At 37.5% G+C, this 21,862-nt stretch overlaps 1 protein-coding gene across 2 annotated transcripts in view; it reads left to right on the forward strand.

Moving 5' to 3' along the window:
• The window catches only part of TRHDE (thyrotropin releasing hormone degrading enzyme), a 405,202-nt gene that overhangs the window by 373,246 nt on the left and 10,094 nt on the right, over positions 1-21,862 (forward strand). For both annotated transcript variants that reach the window (XR_010932493.1, XM_067697363.1), the window contains exons 16-18: positions 3,580-3,747; positions 4,281-4,421; positions 10,766-10,847. Coding sequence is in view for 1 of the 2 variants with exons in the window: in XM_067697363.1 (XP_067553464.1) it covers positions 3,580-3,747; positions 4,281-4,421; positions 10,766-10,847 (391 nt within the window). In the remaining variant the exon portion in view is untranslated. The remainder of the gene's footprint in view (positions 1-3,579; positions 3,748-4,280; positions 4,422-10,765; positions 10,848-21,862) is intronic.

Below are 21,862 nucleotides of genomic sequence, written 5' to 3' on the forward strand. Positions count from 1 at the left end.
TGCTCACCAATCTTGTTTTATTTTCAGTGATGAGTACAAATAATCTTGTGACCTATACATTGATTCTTTATCTGCTGGGTGAGTAAGGAAGATAAGGAGTTGGTGGGTTGGGAGGAGATGCTAGAAAAATCTGAGTGGTATTTTCCGGCTAATCCGCTCTGTCCTTGCTCTTCTAAGGAGCCTTATGAATCTTAAGCAAGTGTACCTCCCAGCATCTGCTAATAGCCATTACTTTCTTGAGAGTTTGGGGATTCGTAGCTGAGATCAAGGGCTATTTTTCAGTGGACCATCAACAGGTTTCAGATTATATATGTAAATATATGTAAGTCTCATTTTCATAGTAGTGAAATTTGACGCATCTGCTATGCACAGGGGGACAGCTGCTCATGAGCCTGAAACTTGACCTGCAGTTTCTTCCAGAGCACATCCAAATTATGTGGTCTTTCTCTTGTTTGAGGCTGCCGGTTCAAAAACAGAATTTGCCCCTATTCTGGGCAGCTTTGCTTTCAAAAGCCTCCTTTGCCCAGGACTTTTGTTAGATTCCTTCAGGATGGTCTGTCTGCCATTTCATCCAGCACTTCATTGCTGGGTGCCCTTTCAAGATTTCTTCTCCTTGCTCTGTATATGATCAGCTTGCTACACAGCAGCTCCTTAAATACACCCCCAGCCTATGTCCTTTAAGTCAGCCAGAGGCTGTGTTTTAACAAGTGTTATTTTGATTCTGGTGAACAGAACGGAAGCTTATTGTTGGAAAACCATTCTTGCCACCGTTGAATATTTATCAAAGATGACTGGGGGCTTCCCTGGTGGCGCAGTGGTTGAGAGTCCGCCTGCCGATGCAGGGGACACGGGTTCGTGCCCCGGTCCGGGAAGATCCCACATGCCGCGGAGCGGCTGGGCCCGTGAGCCATGGCCGCTGAGCCTGCGCGTCCGGAGCCTGTGCTCCGCAACGGGAGAGGCCACAACCGTGAGAGGCCCGCGTACCGCAAAAAAAAAAAAAAAGATGACTGATTAAACTATGGACTTAAAAAAAAGTAATGAAAAACAGAAGGTAGAAGTGACATCTGTGGCCAGTTCAGCACTAAGGGAATTATAGATTGGATGCACTGGTATTACTCTGCAGCCTACTAGTTAGATCCAGGGTTTAGTTGTTCTTACTTTCTATAAGATAGCGTTTTATGGAACAACAAAAATCAGCATTCAGTGATAATTACTGATGATTACTACTAACAGAAATCTTAATATCTTATGTTCATCATCATTAGCTATGTCTAAGCTGATAGAAATAGGAAAGACATTCAGGTATAGCCCATCCTGATTCTCAACTTACTATATTGTTGTTATAGTGCAAAATATCCTCTCTCAGAACAGTTTCCTCTCCTGCAAAATGAAGTTTATAATACAGATATCATGATATTATCGTATAGACGAAATAAAATAAGACAGGTAACCTGGAATGTAGTATTGTGCAAAAGTGGTATTTTCTACCTCTGATGCCCCTTTAGCCGGTGTCCAGGACTCTGCACTGACCAACCCATTTATTCATTTGTGTATGCATTTTACACAGTTCAGCATCAGCCAGGAGCAACCACTGAACTGCAAAAATATGGATTGTTGCTAATGACTATCGTATATGACACAAGTTATTTCTAAGGAACATAGTTTAATATCTGCCTTTTTCTTTTTCCTTTTTCTTCTTTCTTTTTTTGCCTTTTCTATATTTCCATATGTCTTTCTGCTTGATATTGAGACTGGTTTCATACACAGTAACAAACCTCATTCAGTGGGCTCTATCCCTGAACTCTTTGGTATATTAATTGCTTAAGGAATTTTTTTTGAACATAAGCTGTTACTATTAGGTCTAATATGCATTGATCTATGATTTGATGATTTAAGTAAACATTTTCTTGTTAGTTTTTGCAAATTTTTATAGTGATCTCTTGGCCAAAATCATGACAATAATAATACAGTGTTGTGCCCTGTAGCCTGTAATATTTGGAGGGAAAAAAATCATCCTCTTTTCTAGCTCTTGATTTAAAGGAAGATTTTAAACTTTTAACTTATTGCAGTTAGTAAAGATGGATGCATTTTTGTAATATTATGTTGTATCTATCAGGACTGACAGACCCTTCAACATATGGTGGCAATGTTTTCCCTAGTGATTTCAGATGTGCCGTGTGGCAGGCTGGTCATAAACAGAGCAGGGAGAAGAAGGTTTCACCACCCACTGGGAAGACTATTATGGGTACTTTCGTCAAGGGATTCCAGGGCTGAGAGGGAAGACAGGAGAAAGAAGTGAAGCTCTTTTCTGGTTTCTTCTGATGTCTATATTCCTTTTGTTCCTTCAAAAACAAAACAAATCAATCAAACAAACAAAATGCTTGCCTTCAAATACCATAAAGGAAAAAAAGCTTCAGTCAGCAAGATTAAAGTAACTATTCTCCAAACATTTTAATTATTGGTAGGAAGAGACAGAATAATATACTTTTAGCCATTTCTGGGAACTGGGAATTTTGTATGATAGTCCTAACAACTCTACACATTTGGTATCCTGATACACAATCTTCAGTATCCTGATTGTAGACCTACTTAGCTGCTTAACAGAATAAGATGAAGATCATCCTATTGGTAGTCATTCAGACGCTTCCTCCTGTTTTCCAAATACTCCATTAACCAAAGCAATGTTTTAACCATCAAAGTCTTAAATATTTAAAAGGGATTGTTTCATCTTGTTATCCAGAGAAAACATTTCTTATTATTAACCACATTCAAATTATAAATGAGAAATTTTAATAGTAGATTACTAAATATTATACAAAGCAGAAATGCATTTTTAATTTTTTAAGATATTGGAGTGTTCTTTAAGAAAACAGTATTTTTAAATGTGGGGTATATATCAAAACGTGAAAGAACAATATTTAGTAAAAAACTGCCACGGCGGAGTACACATGAGAATTGCAGCTTATAAACAGCCAAGATTAATTAAATCGATAACAGTTTCCCACTGTAACATTTACTTTCTCAAAATTTACTACTTATGTTTTATCTGTTTATTAGCTATATTAGTAATCTTCTAGGTTCCAAAATTTGGAGAGCTATTTGAGAAAAATAATTTTAGAAAAAACTGTCTAAGAATTTAGGAGATGTTTGTTTTATCCAGATTAGTCAGTCTCTTCGAGTGCTTTCTCGTGGTTCTTGGGTCTAACAATTCTGAGAGCAAAATTTTTGATTGATAAATATATGAATGTTGGTGGAAATATAAGGCACCCTGTTTCTATTTTTTTAAGGCTTTATGTTCTTGTTGTTCTTGTTGTTCTTGTTGTTTATGATTCTTGCTTACATAGTTCCAAGAGTGGAAAAAATTTCATTCAAAACTATCTTTAAATAAAATACATTATTTTATTCATTTAGTTGGGAATATTTTTGAATATTGTTACTATATAGAATTATTCTCTTTCAGGTAAATCTAATTAACAAAACCATCTTTTTAAAAACTGACTAGTAGAGCAGCATCTGTCTTTATTTTCAATACTATGAAGCTTTTAATTAACGGAAAACCACCATGGGTTGCTTCTTTAGAATACCACTAAACGTTAGAGACATCGTCTACTGTACAGGAGTTTCACTACTAGATGAGGATGTCTGGGAATTCATATGGATGAAATTCCACTCCACCACGGCCGTTTCTGAAAAGAAAATATTACTGGAAGCCTTAACTTGCAGTGATGACAGGAATTTATTAAATAGGTGGGTCAATTAATTTTTAAAATTCGTGTAATGAGAGTATTCTCTGTTAATCAGACTGTACTGAACTTGTTTATATTTCCTTAAATACATGCTAGTTACTCTAAAATTTATCTTTCTAGAGCTAAGGAAAACTGCCATATTAATATGACTAAAGCTTGTTGATTTGAAAGGTATACCTTAGTTTCTAACTAATTATTTTATATGTTTTTCATATATATGTAAGACAATATTTCGTTATAAAAAGAAGCATTTATTAAAAAGAATTTTTAAAGTGAGTTTGCATCATCAAACCAAAACTATGATTTCTCCACCCACAAGATTGTTCTGACTTTAATATATTAATTACAATACTATGAATTTGATCTTCCTCCTTTTATAAAAACAAAATTGTTCTATTGATAAAATTTTTTTAGTAAAGTTTACACTGGACTATTCGTTGAAGACTGTGATAAATTAAATCATGTAATTTTGGTAATTTTATAAGAAACTTTTGTTATTGGACTAAAAATTTCCCCACAATTCTATTCTTAAAGGCTTCTAAATCTATCACTGAATTCTGAAGTGGTGCTGGATCAAGATGCAATTGATGTGATAATCCATGTAGCTCGAAATCCACATGGCCGAGACCTTGCCTGGAAATTTTTTAGAGATAAATGGAAGATATTAAATACCAGGTAAAAATAAGATTTCAATCATTCATACTGGAGTGAGTAAATCAAAGGTGACATATGAGAGATAAAAGCCCTACTTTTTGTGGTAGAACCAAGGTCCAGATAATAGAATTAGATTTTGAAGTAGTCAGCCAAGATGGGTGTTGCCACTCTTGTGAAACTCAGAATTAATTTAACAGTTCTATAACATTATTCATTTATTAAAGACTGATAACCACAATTATATATGGAAATGTGCAAAGTGAAAAGGTTTAGCATTGCAGCTTTCCTGGAAGATCTATCAAACTGTCTTAGGTTGAAGGAATCATCATTAAAACCCTATATCCTGAGTGTGTTGTAGAAAAAAATGATTTATGAATCATATGTAATGGTATTATAACAAGAAAACTTTAATTACTTCTGTAGAATTGTTTAAATTCTTTTAAAAATATAAATATCATAAAACACCTGAAATAAAACCATGATATCGAGAAGGAATATTTGAATGGCTTTATAATTCTAGTTGCAGTAGAATTTATTCCTGAGCTATCTTGCTTCATGTTGAGAATTCAGCCTCAGTTTTGGAAAATATTTCGTTATGTATTTAAATATATTATAATAAATGTTAATTTATTACTCTGATAACCTCTATGGTATTTTAAAATTAAATTCATCATAGAGCATGTAAATGCTTCATGCTCTCCAACTTAAATGTCCCCAGACAACATACCTACTGCTCTATCTCTTAAAAACTGGTATATAAACTTTATTTTTTAAAAGCACATTTTTATTGGTTGACCTTGTATAATAAGTTCAATTTGAATGGATATGTCATATTAAAACATATTTCTGTCTATAAATATTTCATTGTTAGAAAGCACTGATATTCCTAGAAAGCACATTTTTCCCTAGTATTTTCAGCTCAGAAATTGGAATGTTTGAAAGATTAGAGCTTGCTTTGCTGTCACACACATAGTATAATGAATAGTCAGACACAAGGTGGAATTAATATATATATAAACAAGTATTTCACTTTAAAAAGTATCAGATATCTACCAAATAAACAGTTTCTTTAGGGAGTGGTTTTGTAGATCAGAGTTCAGTGTAATGCATATATAGTTTATAGTCCCTACCAAAAAATGTTTGGTTCCTGATATGCCTGTTTCGTTTCGCTGAGAGTCCATGATCTCTAATCAAAACGTAGAAAGATTGAGACAGCATTAAAACCACCTCAGGCTAATGACCTCTTTGTTTTATTAACTGAACATTAATAACAGGGAAAACTCTGAAGAGGGAGGAAGAGGCATTTAGAAACTCAACTTTACGCTCAATTTTTCTGTAAACCTAAAACTGCTCTAAAACTAAAGTCTGTTACTTTAAAAAAAAAAAAAAAGTAGAAAGATTGACGCTTCAGCATTTCTACAGACAGGGCAGCGTTTATCCTGACAAATAGGATTGTCTCCTTCATCTTCTACTCCTCTGTCGATCTTTGAACCTGAAAGTTCATAGGGAAACTGTCCAAGGTTCTCCTTGCTTCCTGCCCTGCAGATTCTCCCTAGTTTTAGTTGCCATCAAATCTCGTGGCTTGAATCATTCCCAAATCTACATCTCTAACTCAGGCATTTCACCTAAGCTTCACCATATGATAGACAGTTTCTTGTTGAGATCCCCTACTGGGGTAAATCGTCATTTTCCTTTTATCTTCCTTTTCTCAGTAAATATATGGTCATCCACCAGTTGCTCAAGCCAGGCACCTGGAAATCTACATATGGTTCTCCCTTTCCCTTGACATATGTAACAATTAGGCTTGAGGTCTTATAATTTAACAATTCCTAAATGTTTCATGTTTCTTGAATTCTTCCTCTCTTTCCTGCTACCACTGCCCTAGTGAAGGTTCTTATCTCTTGCCAGTACTCTTAACAATAGCCTTCTGTCTCCTGCCTTTATATTTACATCTACCACCACCAGCACCACACACATACACACACTCACACACACACATACACAATCACACACACACACACTCACACACATACCTCTTCCCTTTGTCCCAAGAACCTCTCTGAAAGGCAAAAATGATATTTTCCTGCTGTAAAACCTTCAATACTCTGTGCCACACTGAAAATCTAAGTTCCTCTCTTCCTAACCCTTCTACCTCTTATTCTATTATCCTCAGCCTCACAATTTATACACTCAATACCAAATGCATGTAGTCGTCGGCATACCCCATGTTGTTTCACACCTCCTTGCCTTTGTTTATGTTGGCTCTCTGCCTAAAATTACTTTCTTCCTTGATATTTGGAACTACTCCATACTTAATCTATCTGGCATCATCTCCTGGAAGCCTTTCTGAAGACCCCACAGCTAAAGAGAATTTCTCTGAACGCTGTATAATTTTATTTTCACCACAGTTAGCCACAATAATGGGGAATGATCTGTTTACAATACTACATAGTATATTACCTTCAAGGAAAGGATTGTGCCTTTTTCTTCTTCACATAACTGCAAGCAAAGTATAAGCAAAACACTCTTTGAAGAATTATTCTTATTCCTGTAGAGTAGGCCATTTCTGTGACCACATATTGATCACTAATGATTACTTATATTATTATTTAATGTTGGTTTATTTTACTTTATTGATATAACTTTTCCCATGGAATAGTTCAATGTTAGAATTACAGCAAATTATGATGGTCATACAGTTTAGCTCCCCTCATTTTACAGATGAGAAAACTGAGGTTCCAGAAGCTAAATTACTTAAGTTCCCACAGGTAAGAACAGCATTAGAAAACCTCTTGTAGTGATGACTGGACCTCTGCTTTCAAAAACTCATAATCTTATCTTTAGAATACTTTTAGTTTTTTTTTTTTTTATTGAAATGTTCATTTACAATACAGTTCAGGTGTAAAACATAGTGATTCCATAGTTTTATAAGTTACACACCATACAATGTTATTTTATAAGTTACACACCATACAATGTTATTTTATAAGTTACACACCATACAATGTTATTAAATTATTATTGACATTCCCTGTGCTGTACATTATATCCATGTGACTTATTTGTTTTATAACAAATTATAGTATTTGTAGTATTTGTACCTCTTTTTTTTTTTTTTCTTGCGGTATGCGGAACTCTCACTGTTGCGGCCTCTCCTGCTGCGGAGCACAGGCTCTGGACGCACAGGCTCAGCGGCCATGGCTCACGGGCCCAGCCGCTCCGCGGCATATGGGATCTTCCCAGACCGGGGCACGAACCCGCATCCCCTGCATCGGCAGGCAGACTCAACCACTGTGCCACCAGGGAAGCCCTATAACTCGTATTTGTACCTCTTAATCCCCTTCACTTCACTCCACCCTGCTCCCCTCTGACAACCACTAGTTCTCTGTATCTGTGGCTCTGTTTCTGCTTTGTTATATTTTTTCATTTGTTTTTTTTCTTAGATACAAATATTGTATTTGTATACAAAACATACAATATTTGTTTTGCTCTATCTGACTTATTTCAGGTAGCATAATATCCTCTAGGTCCATCCTTGTTATAAATGGCAAGATTCCTTGTTTGTTTGTTTTGTCTGAGTCATATCCCATTGTATATATAAATGCCACATCTTCTTTATCCTTTCATCTGTTAATAGACACTTAGGCTGCTTCCATTTCTTGGCTATTGTAAATAATGCCACAGTGAACACAAGGGCTTATATCTTTTCCAATTAGTGTTTTTGTTTTCTTTGGAAAAATACGCATGAGTGGAATTGCTGGATCGTATGATAGTTCTGTTTTCTCATTTTTTTGAGGAACCTCCATACTGTTTTCCATAGAGGCTGTACCAATTTAAATTGCCATCAACAGTGCATGAGGGTTCCCTTTTCTCCATGTACTCACCAACACTTGGTATTTCTTTATTTTTTGTTGATAGTCATTCTGACAGGTGTGAAGTGATATCTCATTGTGGTTTTGATTTGCATTTCCCTGATGATTAGCAATGTTGAGCATGTTTTCTTGTACCTGTTGGCCATCTGTATGTCTTCTGTGGAAGAATGTCTATTCAAGTCCTCTGCCCATTTTTTAAATGGGTTTTTTTTATATTGAGTTTTATAAGTTCTTTATGTATTTTGGATATTATCCCATAATCAAGCATATCATTTGCAAATATCTTCTCCCATTCAGTAGATTGCCTATTCATTTGTTGATGATTTCCTTTTCTGTGCCAAAGCTTTTTAGTTTGATGTGGCCCTATTTGTTTATTTTTGCTTTTGTTGACCTTGCATGAGGAGACAGATCCAAAAAATATTGCCAAGACTTATGTCAAAGAGTGTATGTTTTCTTCTAAGAGTTTTATGGTTTCAGCTCTTAGATTTAAGTCTTTAATCCATTTTGAATTTATTTTTGTATATGGTATAAGAACATAGTCCACTTTCATTCTTTTATATATAGTTGTCTAGTTTTCCAATACTATTTATTCAAGAGACTGGTTTTCCCCCATTGTATATTCTTGCTGCCTTTGTCACAAATTAATTGACCAGATGTACATGGATTTATTTCTTTTCCACTGATCCACGTGTCTGCTTTTGTGCCAGTACCATATGTTTTTATTACTATACCTTTGTGGTATAGTTTGAGGTTAGGGTGTGTGATACCTCTAGTGTTGTTCTTTCTCAAGATTGCTTTGACAATTCAAGGTCTTTCGTGGTTCCACACAGATTTTAGGATTATTTGTTCTAATTCTGTGAAAAATGCCTTTGGTATTTTGATGGGGCTTGCACTGGATCTGTAGATTGCTTTAGATAGTATGCACATTTTAACAGTATTAATTCTTCTGATACATAGCACTGTATATCTTTCCATTTAATTATGTTGCATTTAACTTCTTTCATCAGTGTTTCATAGTTTTCAGAGTACCTGGTCTTTCATGTTCCTTGGTTAAATTTATTCCCAGATATTTTATTCTTTTCAATGCAGTTGTAAATGGAGTTGTTTTCTTGACTTTTCTTTCTGATAATTCAGTATTAGTGTATAGAAATGCAGCTGATTTCTGTATATTAATTTTGTTTTTGCAACTTTATTGAATTCATTTAGCCTAATAGGTTTTGTTTGTTTGTTTGTTTTTGTGGAGTCTTTAGGGTTTTCCATATAGTATAATGTCATCGGCAAACAGTGAAAGTTTTACTGCTTCCTTTCCACTTTGGATTCTTTTTATTTCTTTGTCTTGTCTATTTGCTGTGGCAAGAACTTCCAATACTATGTTGAATAAAAGTAGCGAGAATGGGCATCCTTGACTTGTTTCTGATCTTAGAGGAAATGCTTTCATTTTTCACCACTGAGTATGCTGTTAACTGTGGGCTTGTCATATATGACCTTTATTATGTTTATGTATGTTCCCTTTATACCAGTTTGTTGAGGGATTTTATCATGAATGGATACATAATTTGTTCTCAAGTTCTTTATATAGTTGTATTATGGGCATGTCATAGGAGGAGGTGAGTTCAGGGTCTTTCTACGCAGCCATCTTGATCCTGCCTCCATTTAGTCTAGTGTGCTTTTTTTTATTTCAAAGAGTACGATAACCTGTGATAGGTACCTTTAACACAGTAGACAATAAATGAAATGAGAAATCTTTCCAACTCACGGATACATAGTGTTCTTTGCCTTGGGTCATGAGTCAAGTAATTATGCTTGTGGTACAAAGATGATGACATTCAAGTGAACAATTTGATGTTTTATTTTAAAACTCACATGAGAAAATGCTGATGTTTTGAGAAATTTGGCTCAGTTTCTAGGAATGAAAAAGGATAATGCCGATGTCAATTCTGACTGACCAGACCAAACGATCTGTGTGACTTACTGCTAATACCCAAGTTTTTCCTGCAGTTCTATTTCTTTTCGTAAGATCCTTCTTCCTTACAGTGATCAAGGTTGCTTTAAAATTAAAACTTTTAGTGAATTCCCTGCCAGTCCAGTGGCTGGGAACTCTGTGCTTCCACTGCAGTGTTCGATCCCTGGTCAGAGAACTAAGATCCCGCAAGCCACAGGGTGTGACCTAAAAAAAAAAAAAAAATTGAAAGTTTTAAAATGTTTCTTTCTCTGGCTTTTTATTGGAAATATAATAGTAATTCCTAATATAATTTTGGAGGGCTCTCTTTAGACCTCTTTGAAACACTGTGTGCCAAATCAGGATGCATTTGATGGCATCCCATAGCCACAGCTCTTTGCACCTCCCTGACTCCCTAGGGAAGTGGCCTCGAATGGCACTAAGACAACACAGGTCACTTGGAGCCCTTGAGAAGGATTCTTAAAAAATATGCATAGTAGTATTTCCTAATTTACTGCCTGCTTTAACATTAAGACTTTTTTTAATCTTTCAAGGTATGGAGAAGCATTGTTTTTGAATTCCAAACTTATCAGTGGAGTTACAGAATTTCTTAATACTGAAGGTGAACTGAAAGAGGTAAATATTTTAAGATGAGTTCTAATGCCTTTCTTTTATAAACATAAGAAATTACACATTTACTTCAAACATTTCTTTCCAATAGTCATACCCATTCCTTTGAAGCGCATGCGCGTGCACGCGCGCGTGCACACACACCCATGCTAAAGACTTTATGCCATTCATTATTTGCAAAGGTATTTCTAACATATTAGTATTTAATATTAAATTCCCGTGAGAGGTGCTTAAATGCAATGATTCTCAAGTTGGGAGACTCCAAATACACTCCAGAAATATTTGATCCAATCAGCTACCCCTCTATTGATTCTGTGAACCCAGTTTGGGATCCTTGGAACAAAAAAAACTATCCTGTCACAATGACTCAGTATTTGGATACAGAGGACCAAGGTTGCTATTGAGGTACAGAAGTTGAGATTCATTACTTTGTGGTCCGTTCTACACAAAGAATGATAATTGGATATGGTAATAATGCTTCATGCTATTCGGTTTGTTAAATGGAATAAATTCATACATTTGGATGGAAGTGTATCTGGCAACATATATTAATAGTTCGTTTAAAATTCTGCTGGATACAATCACAAGTGAATTTCATTGATGAAACTGAACTTATTTTTTAAGGACTAGTGTCCAGTTTGCAGAGTATCTAACATTTTCTTTTTTCTCTGTTTTATGTCTCTGGAAATTTAAACCAGCTAGTTTTGTGACCATTAATTCACATTTCTAATAGTTAGGGGCATGAAATGGGGGGTGGGATAAGTAGGTAGGAGGAAGGAGCAAAATATTTGACTGATTAAAATGAGTTGGGCTTCAAACATTTATTGCTTTTTAGTCTGCTGCTCAACTCCATTATAAAATATAGCTGAGATTTGGCATTGAGAATCACAGTTTCCTCAGTTTTCACTGACAGAATGCCCTATGCTGTGACCCAGAGCTCATCCCATTGAGCAGGATTCTCCCAGAAGCATCCACCCTGGCACCAACCCTAACATCTCCTAATATTGTCCAATTTTGTATGGTCATCCCCCACGCACTCACTTGGATTCTTTCACACCATGAGCTAAGCTAAGCTAAGTCTCTGATTGATGATTTGAAATTCAATTTTCCCTATGTGTGTTCCCAATGCTGAAGAATTTGAAAGCCCTAGCACATGTTTTACTATATTTATTTATTTATTTTTTGTGGTATGCGGGCCTCTCACTGTTGTGGCCTCTCCCATTGCGGAGCACAGGCTCAGCGGCCATGGCTCATGGGGCCAGCCGCTCCACGGCACGTGGGCTCTTCCCGGACCGGGGCATGAACCCGTGTCCCCTGCATCAGCAGGCAGACTCTCAACCACTGTGCCACCAGGGAAGCCCTTTACTATATTTTTTATTTTTAATAAAGGACGCTAAAAGGGAAGGAATTCTTTCATATCCATAGGAAAGAGAAAGAAAGAACAATTAAGCTAATGAGTTTATGTATTTAAATGAAGTAGTTTTAATTCTTTGATTTTACATTCAATAATCGGAATGAAAGACTCGTTTAGTGACAACCTGTGCAGTCATTGAAGTGAACTCAGAAGTGAAAGATCTCTCCTCTCCTCCTCTCTCCCCTTCCCTCCTTTTAGCTCCCTTCCTTCTGCCATCTTCCTCTCCCCTTGCCTCTCTCCTGTTCTCTCTCCCTCTTCTGTTCTCTAACTCTGTCTTTCATGTCTTCCTTGCTTCAGTATAATACCCAGCTCATGGAAAAACATCTGTTAAATGGACATTTAAATTGATTTTATCATATGATGGCCATTTTGCTTTACATATTTCACTTACATATTTAAGTTTTTACACTTAATTGCCCTTTGAAATGTTCCAAGATACCCCTATAATGAAAGGTGCCATTTGAAAACTGAAACTCAACTGTGGCTTTTATTCCATTATCTGCAAAGCAGCTAACTTCACAATACAGGCTCTCTGTAGCCTGAGTGATGAATCCCTTCATGACACAGATGCTTGCACTGACTTTCCAGTTTACCAACTGCTGCCTGAGGCTTTTCCATACTTTTATTACCTAATCATTGACTGTAGGATTGTGGCCCACTATTGTTGGGTGGGAGGGGGGTTAATTTGTATTGCTGATAACCCCCTTCCATAAATATAAAGGAACTGAGGAAGTTTCAGTCTCATTTTCCCATAACCAATGAGCCTCGTAAGCAGAAAAACCAATACGCTCCCTTTGGATATAGCATATTCTTATATTCAAAAGTTTATAGATCAGAAGTGAATTGGCATCTTTATGAATTCTGAAAACTAATTTGAGATTGTAATGATCCCCATCAACTTTAGGGGCATTCAGCAGAGACACTTACATTGTTCTATGGTCCCTTCCCCAAAACTACATTCTAGTACCTAAAACTGGCAATTTCCTTCTAATTACATAGCTCTAGCAATTTGAACAATATTTCTCCATGAAACAGTACATCACCTCCTTAATTTTAAACGAATGGAAGTACAACCTCATGGAACCTCAGAGGCCCTTGCCATTTTTCCATACTAATGCCCGTTCAGCAATCCTCTTCAGCACTCATTATTTTGGCCTCTTGAACCTTATATACAACACTGTTGTAAAAGAGCATAGATCCTGTGCGTTACAGACATCCCATTTACAGTTCTAATGCTGAAAATATAAACCTCATAATCGGGCAATAGCTAATTCAATTCATTTATATAGTTACTAAGAGTATATTGTGTGCTGCACTTTACAAATTATTTTGTGATGTTTAAGGTCTAGAGTACCCTAAATCAAGAGTACTAAATACTAAAATATTTTTAATAGAGAAATTAACAAACATGTCTAGAAATTTTCTGCTAAAGAGAACAGGGAACACAAGCAACTCTGACATCTTACTAAATGTTATTTTATAAAAATGTCTAAACTTGCAACATTTTCAAATAAAAGCATAAGATGGCATAAATATTTAGGAAGCACAATAATGAAAACTAATAGCAGCAGAACATCTACCAAAGAGCTGCCAAAATAAGCAGGCTGGAATGCCAAATGCCTTCCATCTACCCCATGCCTCTAAAGTGAGGCAGGGGTCTGGAAGGTGCTGGGACCCTGCCCCAGGACCAGTCAGATGGCTGCTCTGACCACAGGTTCGCCAGAAGAGTTGTGGAGGAGTGTGAGACGTAAGATCAATTTATGACAACTATGGAAAGTGGGCCACTCGTGTTCTGATGAATAAGCTACTCGTAAGATGTATGTGAGTCACCCCAAGCTCCGTGAGCTCACAACGAAGTATTTAGTGCACTTAAATAGTGATTTAAGGAAAGAATCCCTAGAGAACCCCCAGTTACATTTTCTACTGAGAGTTCCCTTGCAGGATAATCTGACCTACTATCTTAACACATTCATAGTCAATCCCATAGTTTGCCTTTGAGGAAGACTTAAGAGTTTTACTTCATGTGTTCAGGCTGGCTTTCTACCTCGTCAAAAGGTCAAAAGGCCAAGAGCACACTCCACAGAGTCAAAGTTGCCAAAGGGTCATTTATCACTATCCGGCATATTCATTCAGTGACTGCCTAGGAAAATATGTAACAATGTGGAACATAGTTTAAAAGAAGTAGACGTGGCAGACTTCCGGGAAGATGGCGGAAGAGTAAGACTCGGAGATCACCTTCCTCCCCACAGATACACCAGAAATACATCTACGCGTGGAACAACTCCTACAGAACACCTACTGAACGCTGGCAGAAGACCTCAGACCTCCCAAAAGGCAAGGAACCCCCCACGTACCTGGTTAGGGCAAAAGAAAAAAATAAGCAGAGACAAAAGGATAGGGACAGGACCTGCACCAGTGGGAGGGAGCTGTGAAGGAGGAAAAATGTCCACACACTAGGAAGCCCCTTCGCGGGCGGAGACTGCGGGTGGCAGAGTGGGGGAGCTTCGGAGCCGTGGAGGAGAGCACAGCAATGGGTGCGGAGGGCAAAGCGGAGAGAGCCGGGAGAGGACTGAGGTTGGCGGCATGAACACAGCCTGGAGGGCGTTAGTGCACTGCGGCTAGCCGGGAGGGAGTCCGGGGAAAAGTCTGGACCTGCCGAAGAGGCAAGACACTTTTTCTTCCCTCTTTGTTTCCTGGTGCACGAGGAGAGGGCATTAAGAACGCTGCTTAAGAGAGCTCCAGAGACGGGCACGAGCCGCGGCTAAAAGTGCGGAGCCCAGAGACAGACATGAGACGCTAAGGCCGCTGCTGCCGCCACCAAGAAGCCTGTGTGCGAACACAGGTCACTATCCACACCCTCTTCCAGGGAGCCTGTGCAGCCCGCTACTGCCAGGGTCCCGGGATCCAGGGACAACTCCCCCGGGAGAACGCACGGCGCGCCTCAGGCTGCAACTTCTCGCCGGCCTCTGCCGCCGCAGGCCCGCCCCGCACTCCGTGACCCTCCCTCCCCCGGGCCTGAGTGACCCAGAGCCTCCGAATCAGCGGCTCCTTTAACCCCGTCCTGTCTGAGCAAAGAACAGACGCCCTCCGGCAACCTACACGCACAGGCGGGGCCAAATCCAAAGCTGAGCCCCTGGGAGCTGTGAGAACAAAGAAGAGAAAGGGAAATCTCTCCCAGCAGCCTCAGAAGCAGCGGATTAAAGCTCCACAATCAACTTGATGTACCCTGCATCTGTGGAATACATGAATAGACAACGAATCATCCCAAATTAAGGAGCAGTGTGGATGAAAGGCTCTTGGTGCTGCAGCCAGGAATTAGTGCTGTGCCTCTGAGGTGGGAGAGCCAACTTCAGGACACTGGTCCACAGGAGGCCTCCCAGCTGCACATAATATCAAACGGCAAAAATCTCCCAGAGATCTCCATCTCAACACCAGCACCCAGCTTCACTCAACGACCAGCAAGCTACAGTGCTGGACATCCTATGCCAAACAACTAGCAAGACAGGAACACAACCCCACCCATTAGCAGAGAGGCTGCCCAAAATCATAATAAGTCTACAGACACCCCAAAACACACAACCAGACGTGGACCTACCCACCAGAAAGACAAGATCCAGCCTCATCCACCAGAACACAGGCACTAGTACCCTCCACCAGGAAGCCTACACAACCCACTGAACCAACCTTAGACACTGGGGACAGACACAAAAAACAACAGGAACTACGAACCTTCAGCCTGCAAAAAGGAGACCCCCAAACACAGTAAGATAAGCAAAATGAAAAGACAGAAAAACACACAGCAGATGAAGGAGCAAGATAAAAACCCACCAGACCTAACAAATGAAGAGGAAATAGGCAGTCTACCTGAAAAAGAATTCAGAATAATGATAGTAAAGATGATCCAAAATCTTGGAACTAGAATAGACAAAATGCAAGAATCAGTTAACAAGGACCTAGAAGAACTAAAGATGAAACAAACAATGATGAACAACACAATAAATGAAATGAAAAATACTCTAGATGGGATCAATAGCAGAATAACTGAGGCAGAAGTACGGATAAGTGACCTGGAAGATAAAATAGTGGAAATAACTACTGCATAGCAGAATAAAGAAAAAAGAATGAAAAGAACTGAGGACAGTCTCAGAGACCTCTGGGACAACAGTAAACACACCAACATTCGAATTATAGGGGTTCCAGAAGAAGAAGAGAAAAAGAAAGGGACTGAGAAAATATTTGAAGAGATTATAGATGAAAACTTCCCTAATATGGGAAGGGAAATAGTTAATCAAGTCCAGGAAGCACAGAGAGTCCCATACAGGATAAATCCAAGGAGAAATACGCCAAGACACATATTAATCAAACTGTCAAAAATTAAATACAAAGAAAACATATTAAAAGCAACAAGGGAATCCCCATAAGATTAACAGCTGATCTTTCAGCAGAAACTCTGCAAGCCAGAAGGGAGTGGCAGGACATATTGAAAGTGTTGAAGGAGAAAAACCTGCAACCAAGATTACTCTGCCCAGCAAGGATCTCATTCAGATTTGATGGAGACATTAAAACCTTTACAGACAAGCAAAAGCTGAGGGAGTTCAGCACCACCAAACCAGCTCTACAACAACTGCTAAAGGAACTTCTCTAGGCAAGAAACACAAGAGAAGGAAAAGACCTACAATAACGAACCCAAAACAATTAAGAAAATGGGAATGGGAACACACATATCGATAATTATCTTAAATGTAAATGGACTAAATGCTCCCACCAAAAGACACAGATTGGCTGAATGGATACAAAAACAAGATGCATATATTTGCTGTCTACAAGAGACCCACTTCAGACCTAGAGACACATACAGACTGAAAGTAAGGGGATAGAAAAAGGTATTTCATGCAAATGGAAACCAAAAGAAAGCTGGAGTAGCAATTCTCAGACAAAATAGACTTTAAAACAGAGACTATTAGAAGAGACAAAGAAGGACACTATATAATGATCAAGGGATCTATCCAAGAAGAAGATATAACAATTGTAAATATTTATGCACCCAACATAGGAGCACCTCAATACATAAGGCAAATACTAACAGCCATACAAGGGGAAATCAACAGTAACACATTCATAGTAGGGGACTTTAACACCCCACTTTCACCAATGGACAGATCATCCAAAATGAAAATAAATAAGGAAACACAAGCTTTAAATGATACATTAAACAAGATGGACTTAATTGATATTTATAGGACATTCCATCCAAAAAAAACCAGAATACACATTTTTCACAAGTGCTCATGGAACATTCTCCAGGATAGATCATATCTTGGGTCACAAATCAAGCCTTGGTAAATTTAAGAAAATTGAAATTGTATCAAGTATCTTTTCCGACCACAACGCTATGAGACTAGATATCAATTACAGGAAAAGATCTGTAAAAAATACAAACACATGGAGGCTAAACAATACACTACTTAATAACGAAGTGATCACTGAAGAAATCAAAGAGGAAATCAAAAAATACCTAGAAACAAATGACAATGGAGACACGGCGACTCAAAATCTATGGGATGCATCAAAAGCAGTTCTAGGAGGGAAGTTTATAGCAATACAATCCTACCTTAAGAAACAGGGAACATCTCGAATAAACAACCTAACCTTGCACCTAAAGCAATTAGAGAAAGAAGAACAAAAAAACCCCAAAGTTAGCAGAAGGAAAGAAATCATAAAAATCAGATCAGAAATAAATGAAAAAGAAATGAAGGAAACGATAGCAAAGATCAATAAAACTAAAAGCTGGTTCTTTGAAACGATAAACAAAATTGATAAACCATTAGCCAGACTCATCAAGAAAAAAAGGGACAAGACTCAAATCAATAGAATTAGAAATGAAGAAGGAGAAGTAACAACTGACACTGCAGAAATACAAAAGATCATGAGAGATTACTACAAGCAACTCTATGCCAATAAAATGGACAACCTGGAAGAAATGGACACATTCTTAGAAAGGCACAACCTGCCAAGACTGAATCAGGAAGAAATAGAAAATATGAACAGACCAATCACAAGCCCTGAAATTGAAACTGTGATTAAAAATCTTCCAACAAACAAAAGCCCAGGACCAGATGGCTTTACAGGCGAATTCTATCAAACATTTAGAGAAGAGCTAACACCTATCCTTCTCAAACTCTTCCAAAATATAGCAGAGGGAGGAACATTCCCCAACTCATTCTACGAGGCCACCATCACCCTGATACCAAAACCAGACAAGGATGTCACAGAGAAAGAAAACTACAGGCCAATATCACTGATGAACATAGATGCAAAAATCTTCAACAAAATACTAGCAAACAGAATCCAACAGCACATTAAACGGATAATACACCATGATCAAGTGGGGTTTATTCCAGGAATGCAAGGATTCTTCAATATATGCAAATCAATCAACGTGATACACCATATTAACAAATTGAAGGAGAAAACCATATGATCATCTCAATAGATGCAGAGAAAGCTTTTGACAAAATTCAACACCCATTTATGATAAAAACCCTGCAGAAAGTAGGCATAGAGGGAACTTTCCTCAACATAATAAAGGCCATATATGACAAACCCACAGCCAACATCGTCCTCAATGGTGAAAAACTGAAAGCATTTCCACTAAGATCAGGAACAAGACAAGGTTGCCCACTCTCACCACTCTTATTCAACATAGTTTTGGAAGTTTTAGCCACAACAATCAGAGAAGAAAAGGAAATAAAAGGAATCCAAATTGGAAAAGAAGTAAAGCTGTCACTGTTTGCAGATGACATGATACTATACATAGAGAATCCTAAAGATGCTACCAGAAAACTACTAGAGCTAATCAATGAATTTGGTAAAGTAGCAGGATACAAAATTAATGCACAGAAATCTCTGGCATTCCTATACACTAAGGATGAAAAATCTGAAAGTGAAATCAAGAAAACACTCCCATTTACCATTGCAACAAAAAGAATAAAATATCTAGGAATAAACCTACCTAAGGAGACAAAAGACTTGTATGCAGAAAATTATAAGACACTTATGAAAGAAATAAAAGATGATACAAATAGATGGAGAGATATACCATGTTCTTGGATTGGAAGAATCAACATTGTGAAAATGACTCTACTACCCAAAGCAATCTACAGATTCAATGCAATCCCTATCAAACTACCACTGGCATTTTTCACAGAACTAGAACAAAAAATTTCACAGTTTGTATGGAAACACAAAAGACCCCGAATAGCCAAAGCAATCTTGAAAACGAAAAACGGAGCTGGAGGAATCAGGCTTCCTGACTTCAAACTATACTACAAAGCTACAGTAATCAAGACAGTATGGTACTGGCACAAAAACAGAAATATAGATCAATGGAACAGGATAGAAAGCCCAGAGATAAACCCACGCACATATGGTCACCTTATCTTTGACAAAGGAGGCAGGAATGTACAGTGGAGAAAGGACAGCCTCTTCAATAAGTGGTGCTGGGGAAACTGGACAGCTACATGTAAAAGTATGAGATCAGATCACTCCCTAACACCATACGCAAAAATAAGCTGGAAATGGATTAGAGACCTAAATGTAAGGCCAGAAACTATCAAACTCTTAGAGGAAAACATAGGCAGGACACTCTATGACATAAATCACAGCAAGGTCCTTTTTGACCCATCTCCTAGAGAAATGGAAATAAAAACAAAAGCAAACAAATGGGACCTAATGAAACTTAAAAGCTTTTGCGCAGCAAAGGAAACCATAAAGAAGACCAAAAGACAACCCTCAGAATGGGAGAAAATATTTGCAAATGAAGCAACTGACAAAGGATTAATCTCCAAAATTTATAAGCAGCTCATACAGCTTAATAACAAAAAAACAAACAACCCAATCCAAAAATGGGCAGAAGACCTAAATAGACATTTCTCCAAAGAAGATATACAGAGTGCCAACAAACACATGAAAGAATGCTCAACATCACTAATCATTAGAGAAATGCAAATCAAAACTACAATGAGATATCATCTCACACCGGTCAGAATGGCCATCATCAAAAAATCTACAAACAATAAATGCTGGAGATGGTGTGGAGAAAAGGGAACCCTCTTACACTGTTGGTGGGAATGTAAATTGATACAGCCACTGTGGAGAACAGTATGGAGGTTCCTTAAAAAACTACAAATAGAACTACCATATGACCCAGCAATCCCACTACTGGGCATATACCCTGAGAAAATCAAAAAGAGTCATGGACCAAAATGTTCATTGCAGCTCTATTTACAATAGCCCAGAGATGGAAACAACCTAAGTGCCCATCATCGGATGAATGGATAAAGAAGATGTGGCACATATATACAATGGAATATTACTCAGCCATAAAAAGAAACAAAATTGAGCTATTTGTAATGAGGTGGATAGACCTAGAGTCTGTCATACAGAGTGAAGTCAGAAAGAGAGACAAATACCGTATGCTAACACATATATATGGAATTTAAGAAAAAAAATGTCATGAAAAACCTAGGGGTGAAACAGGAATAAAGACACAGACTTACTAGAGAATGGACTTGAGGCTATGGGGAGGGGGAAGGGTAAACGGTGACAAAGCGAGAGAGAGGCATGGACATATATACACTACCAAACATAAGGTAGATAGCTAGTGGGAAGCACCCGCATAGCACAGGGAGATCAGCTTGGTGCTTTGTGACCGCCTGGAGGGGTGGGATAGGGAGGGTGGGAGGGAGGGAGATGCAAGCAGGAAGAGATATGGGAACATATGTATATATATAACTGACTCATTTTGTTGTGAAGCTGAAACTAACATACCATTGTAAAGCAATTATACTCCAATAAAGATGTTAAAAATAAAATAAAATAAAATAAAATAATAATAAAAAATAAAAGAAGTAGATGTAATTTGTTTTCCTGATTGACCTATATTATGTAAATAACGCCACTGTAATACACAGATGTAATTACAAATGTACACTGTAATGTACATATTTTTGTAATAAATTAAAATGCAAAATTCAAAATATAGATCAAAATGTACTATTTGTTGCTTTAGGAATATAGATTGAATGAATCTGAACATAAATATATAAATACAAATGAATCACTGGATGAGTCAGTTAAGTTTAAAAATATGATTCAAATGCTTTCATTAGACTTCCTTTTTATCTATGTGTACATGTCACAGGTATACGTGTGTGGCACAGTGCCTAGAATATTGAAGGTTTCAATAAATTCTAGTCTTTCCCTTCATCCTCTTTCTTTTGTATGTGTAAATCTGGTCAGGTGTCAGATCAGTTTTAAGGATAGCACTGATAAATCTTTGTTACATAATACATAATATAACAAAGATATACATAATAAATCTTTGTTACATAATACGTATTATGTAACATACAAAACATATTTTGTATGTTATTAAAGCATAGTGAATTTGAAGTCTTATAAAGAACATAGCTCTGAGATATAGTTATCCACTGCTAATGCTGCAGGGCACCAGGTTTTGTAGGAAAGTAGAGGATAAACTTTGAAAAAAACCATCAGTATCATGTAATCAAAGTAATACTGTCATAAACAAACCAAGCTACCCATG

This window comes from Pseudorca crassidens, chromosome 11 (assembly GCF_039906515.1).
Source record: "Pseudorca crassidens isolate mPseCra1 chromosome 11, mPseCra1.hap1, whole genome shotgun sequence".
Taxonomy (NCBI): Eukaryota; Metazoa; Chordata; class Mammalia; order Artiodactyla; family Delphinidae; genus Pseudorca; species Pseudorca crassidens.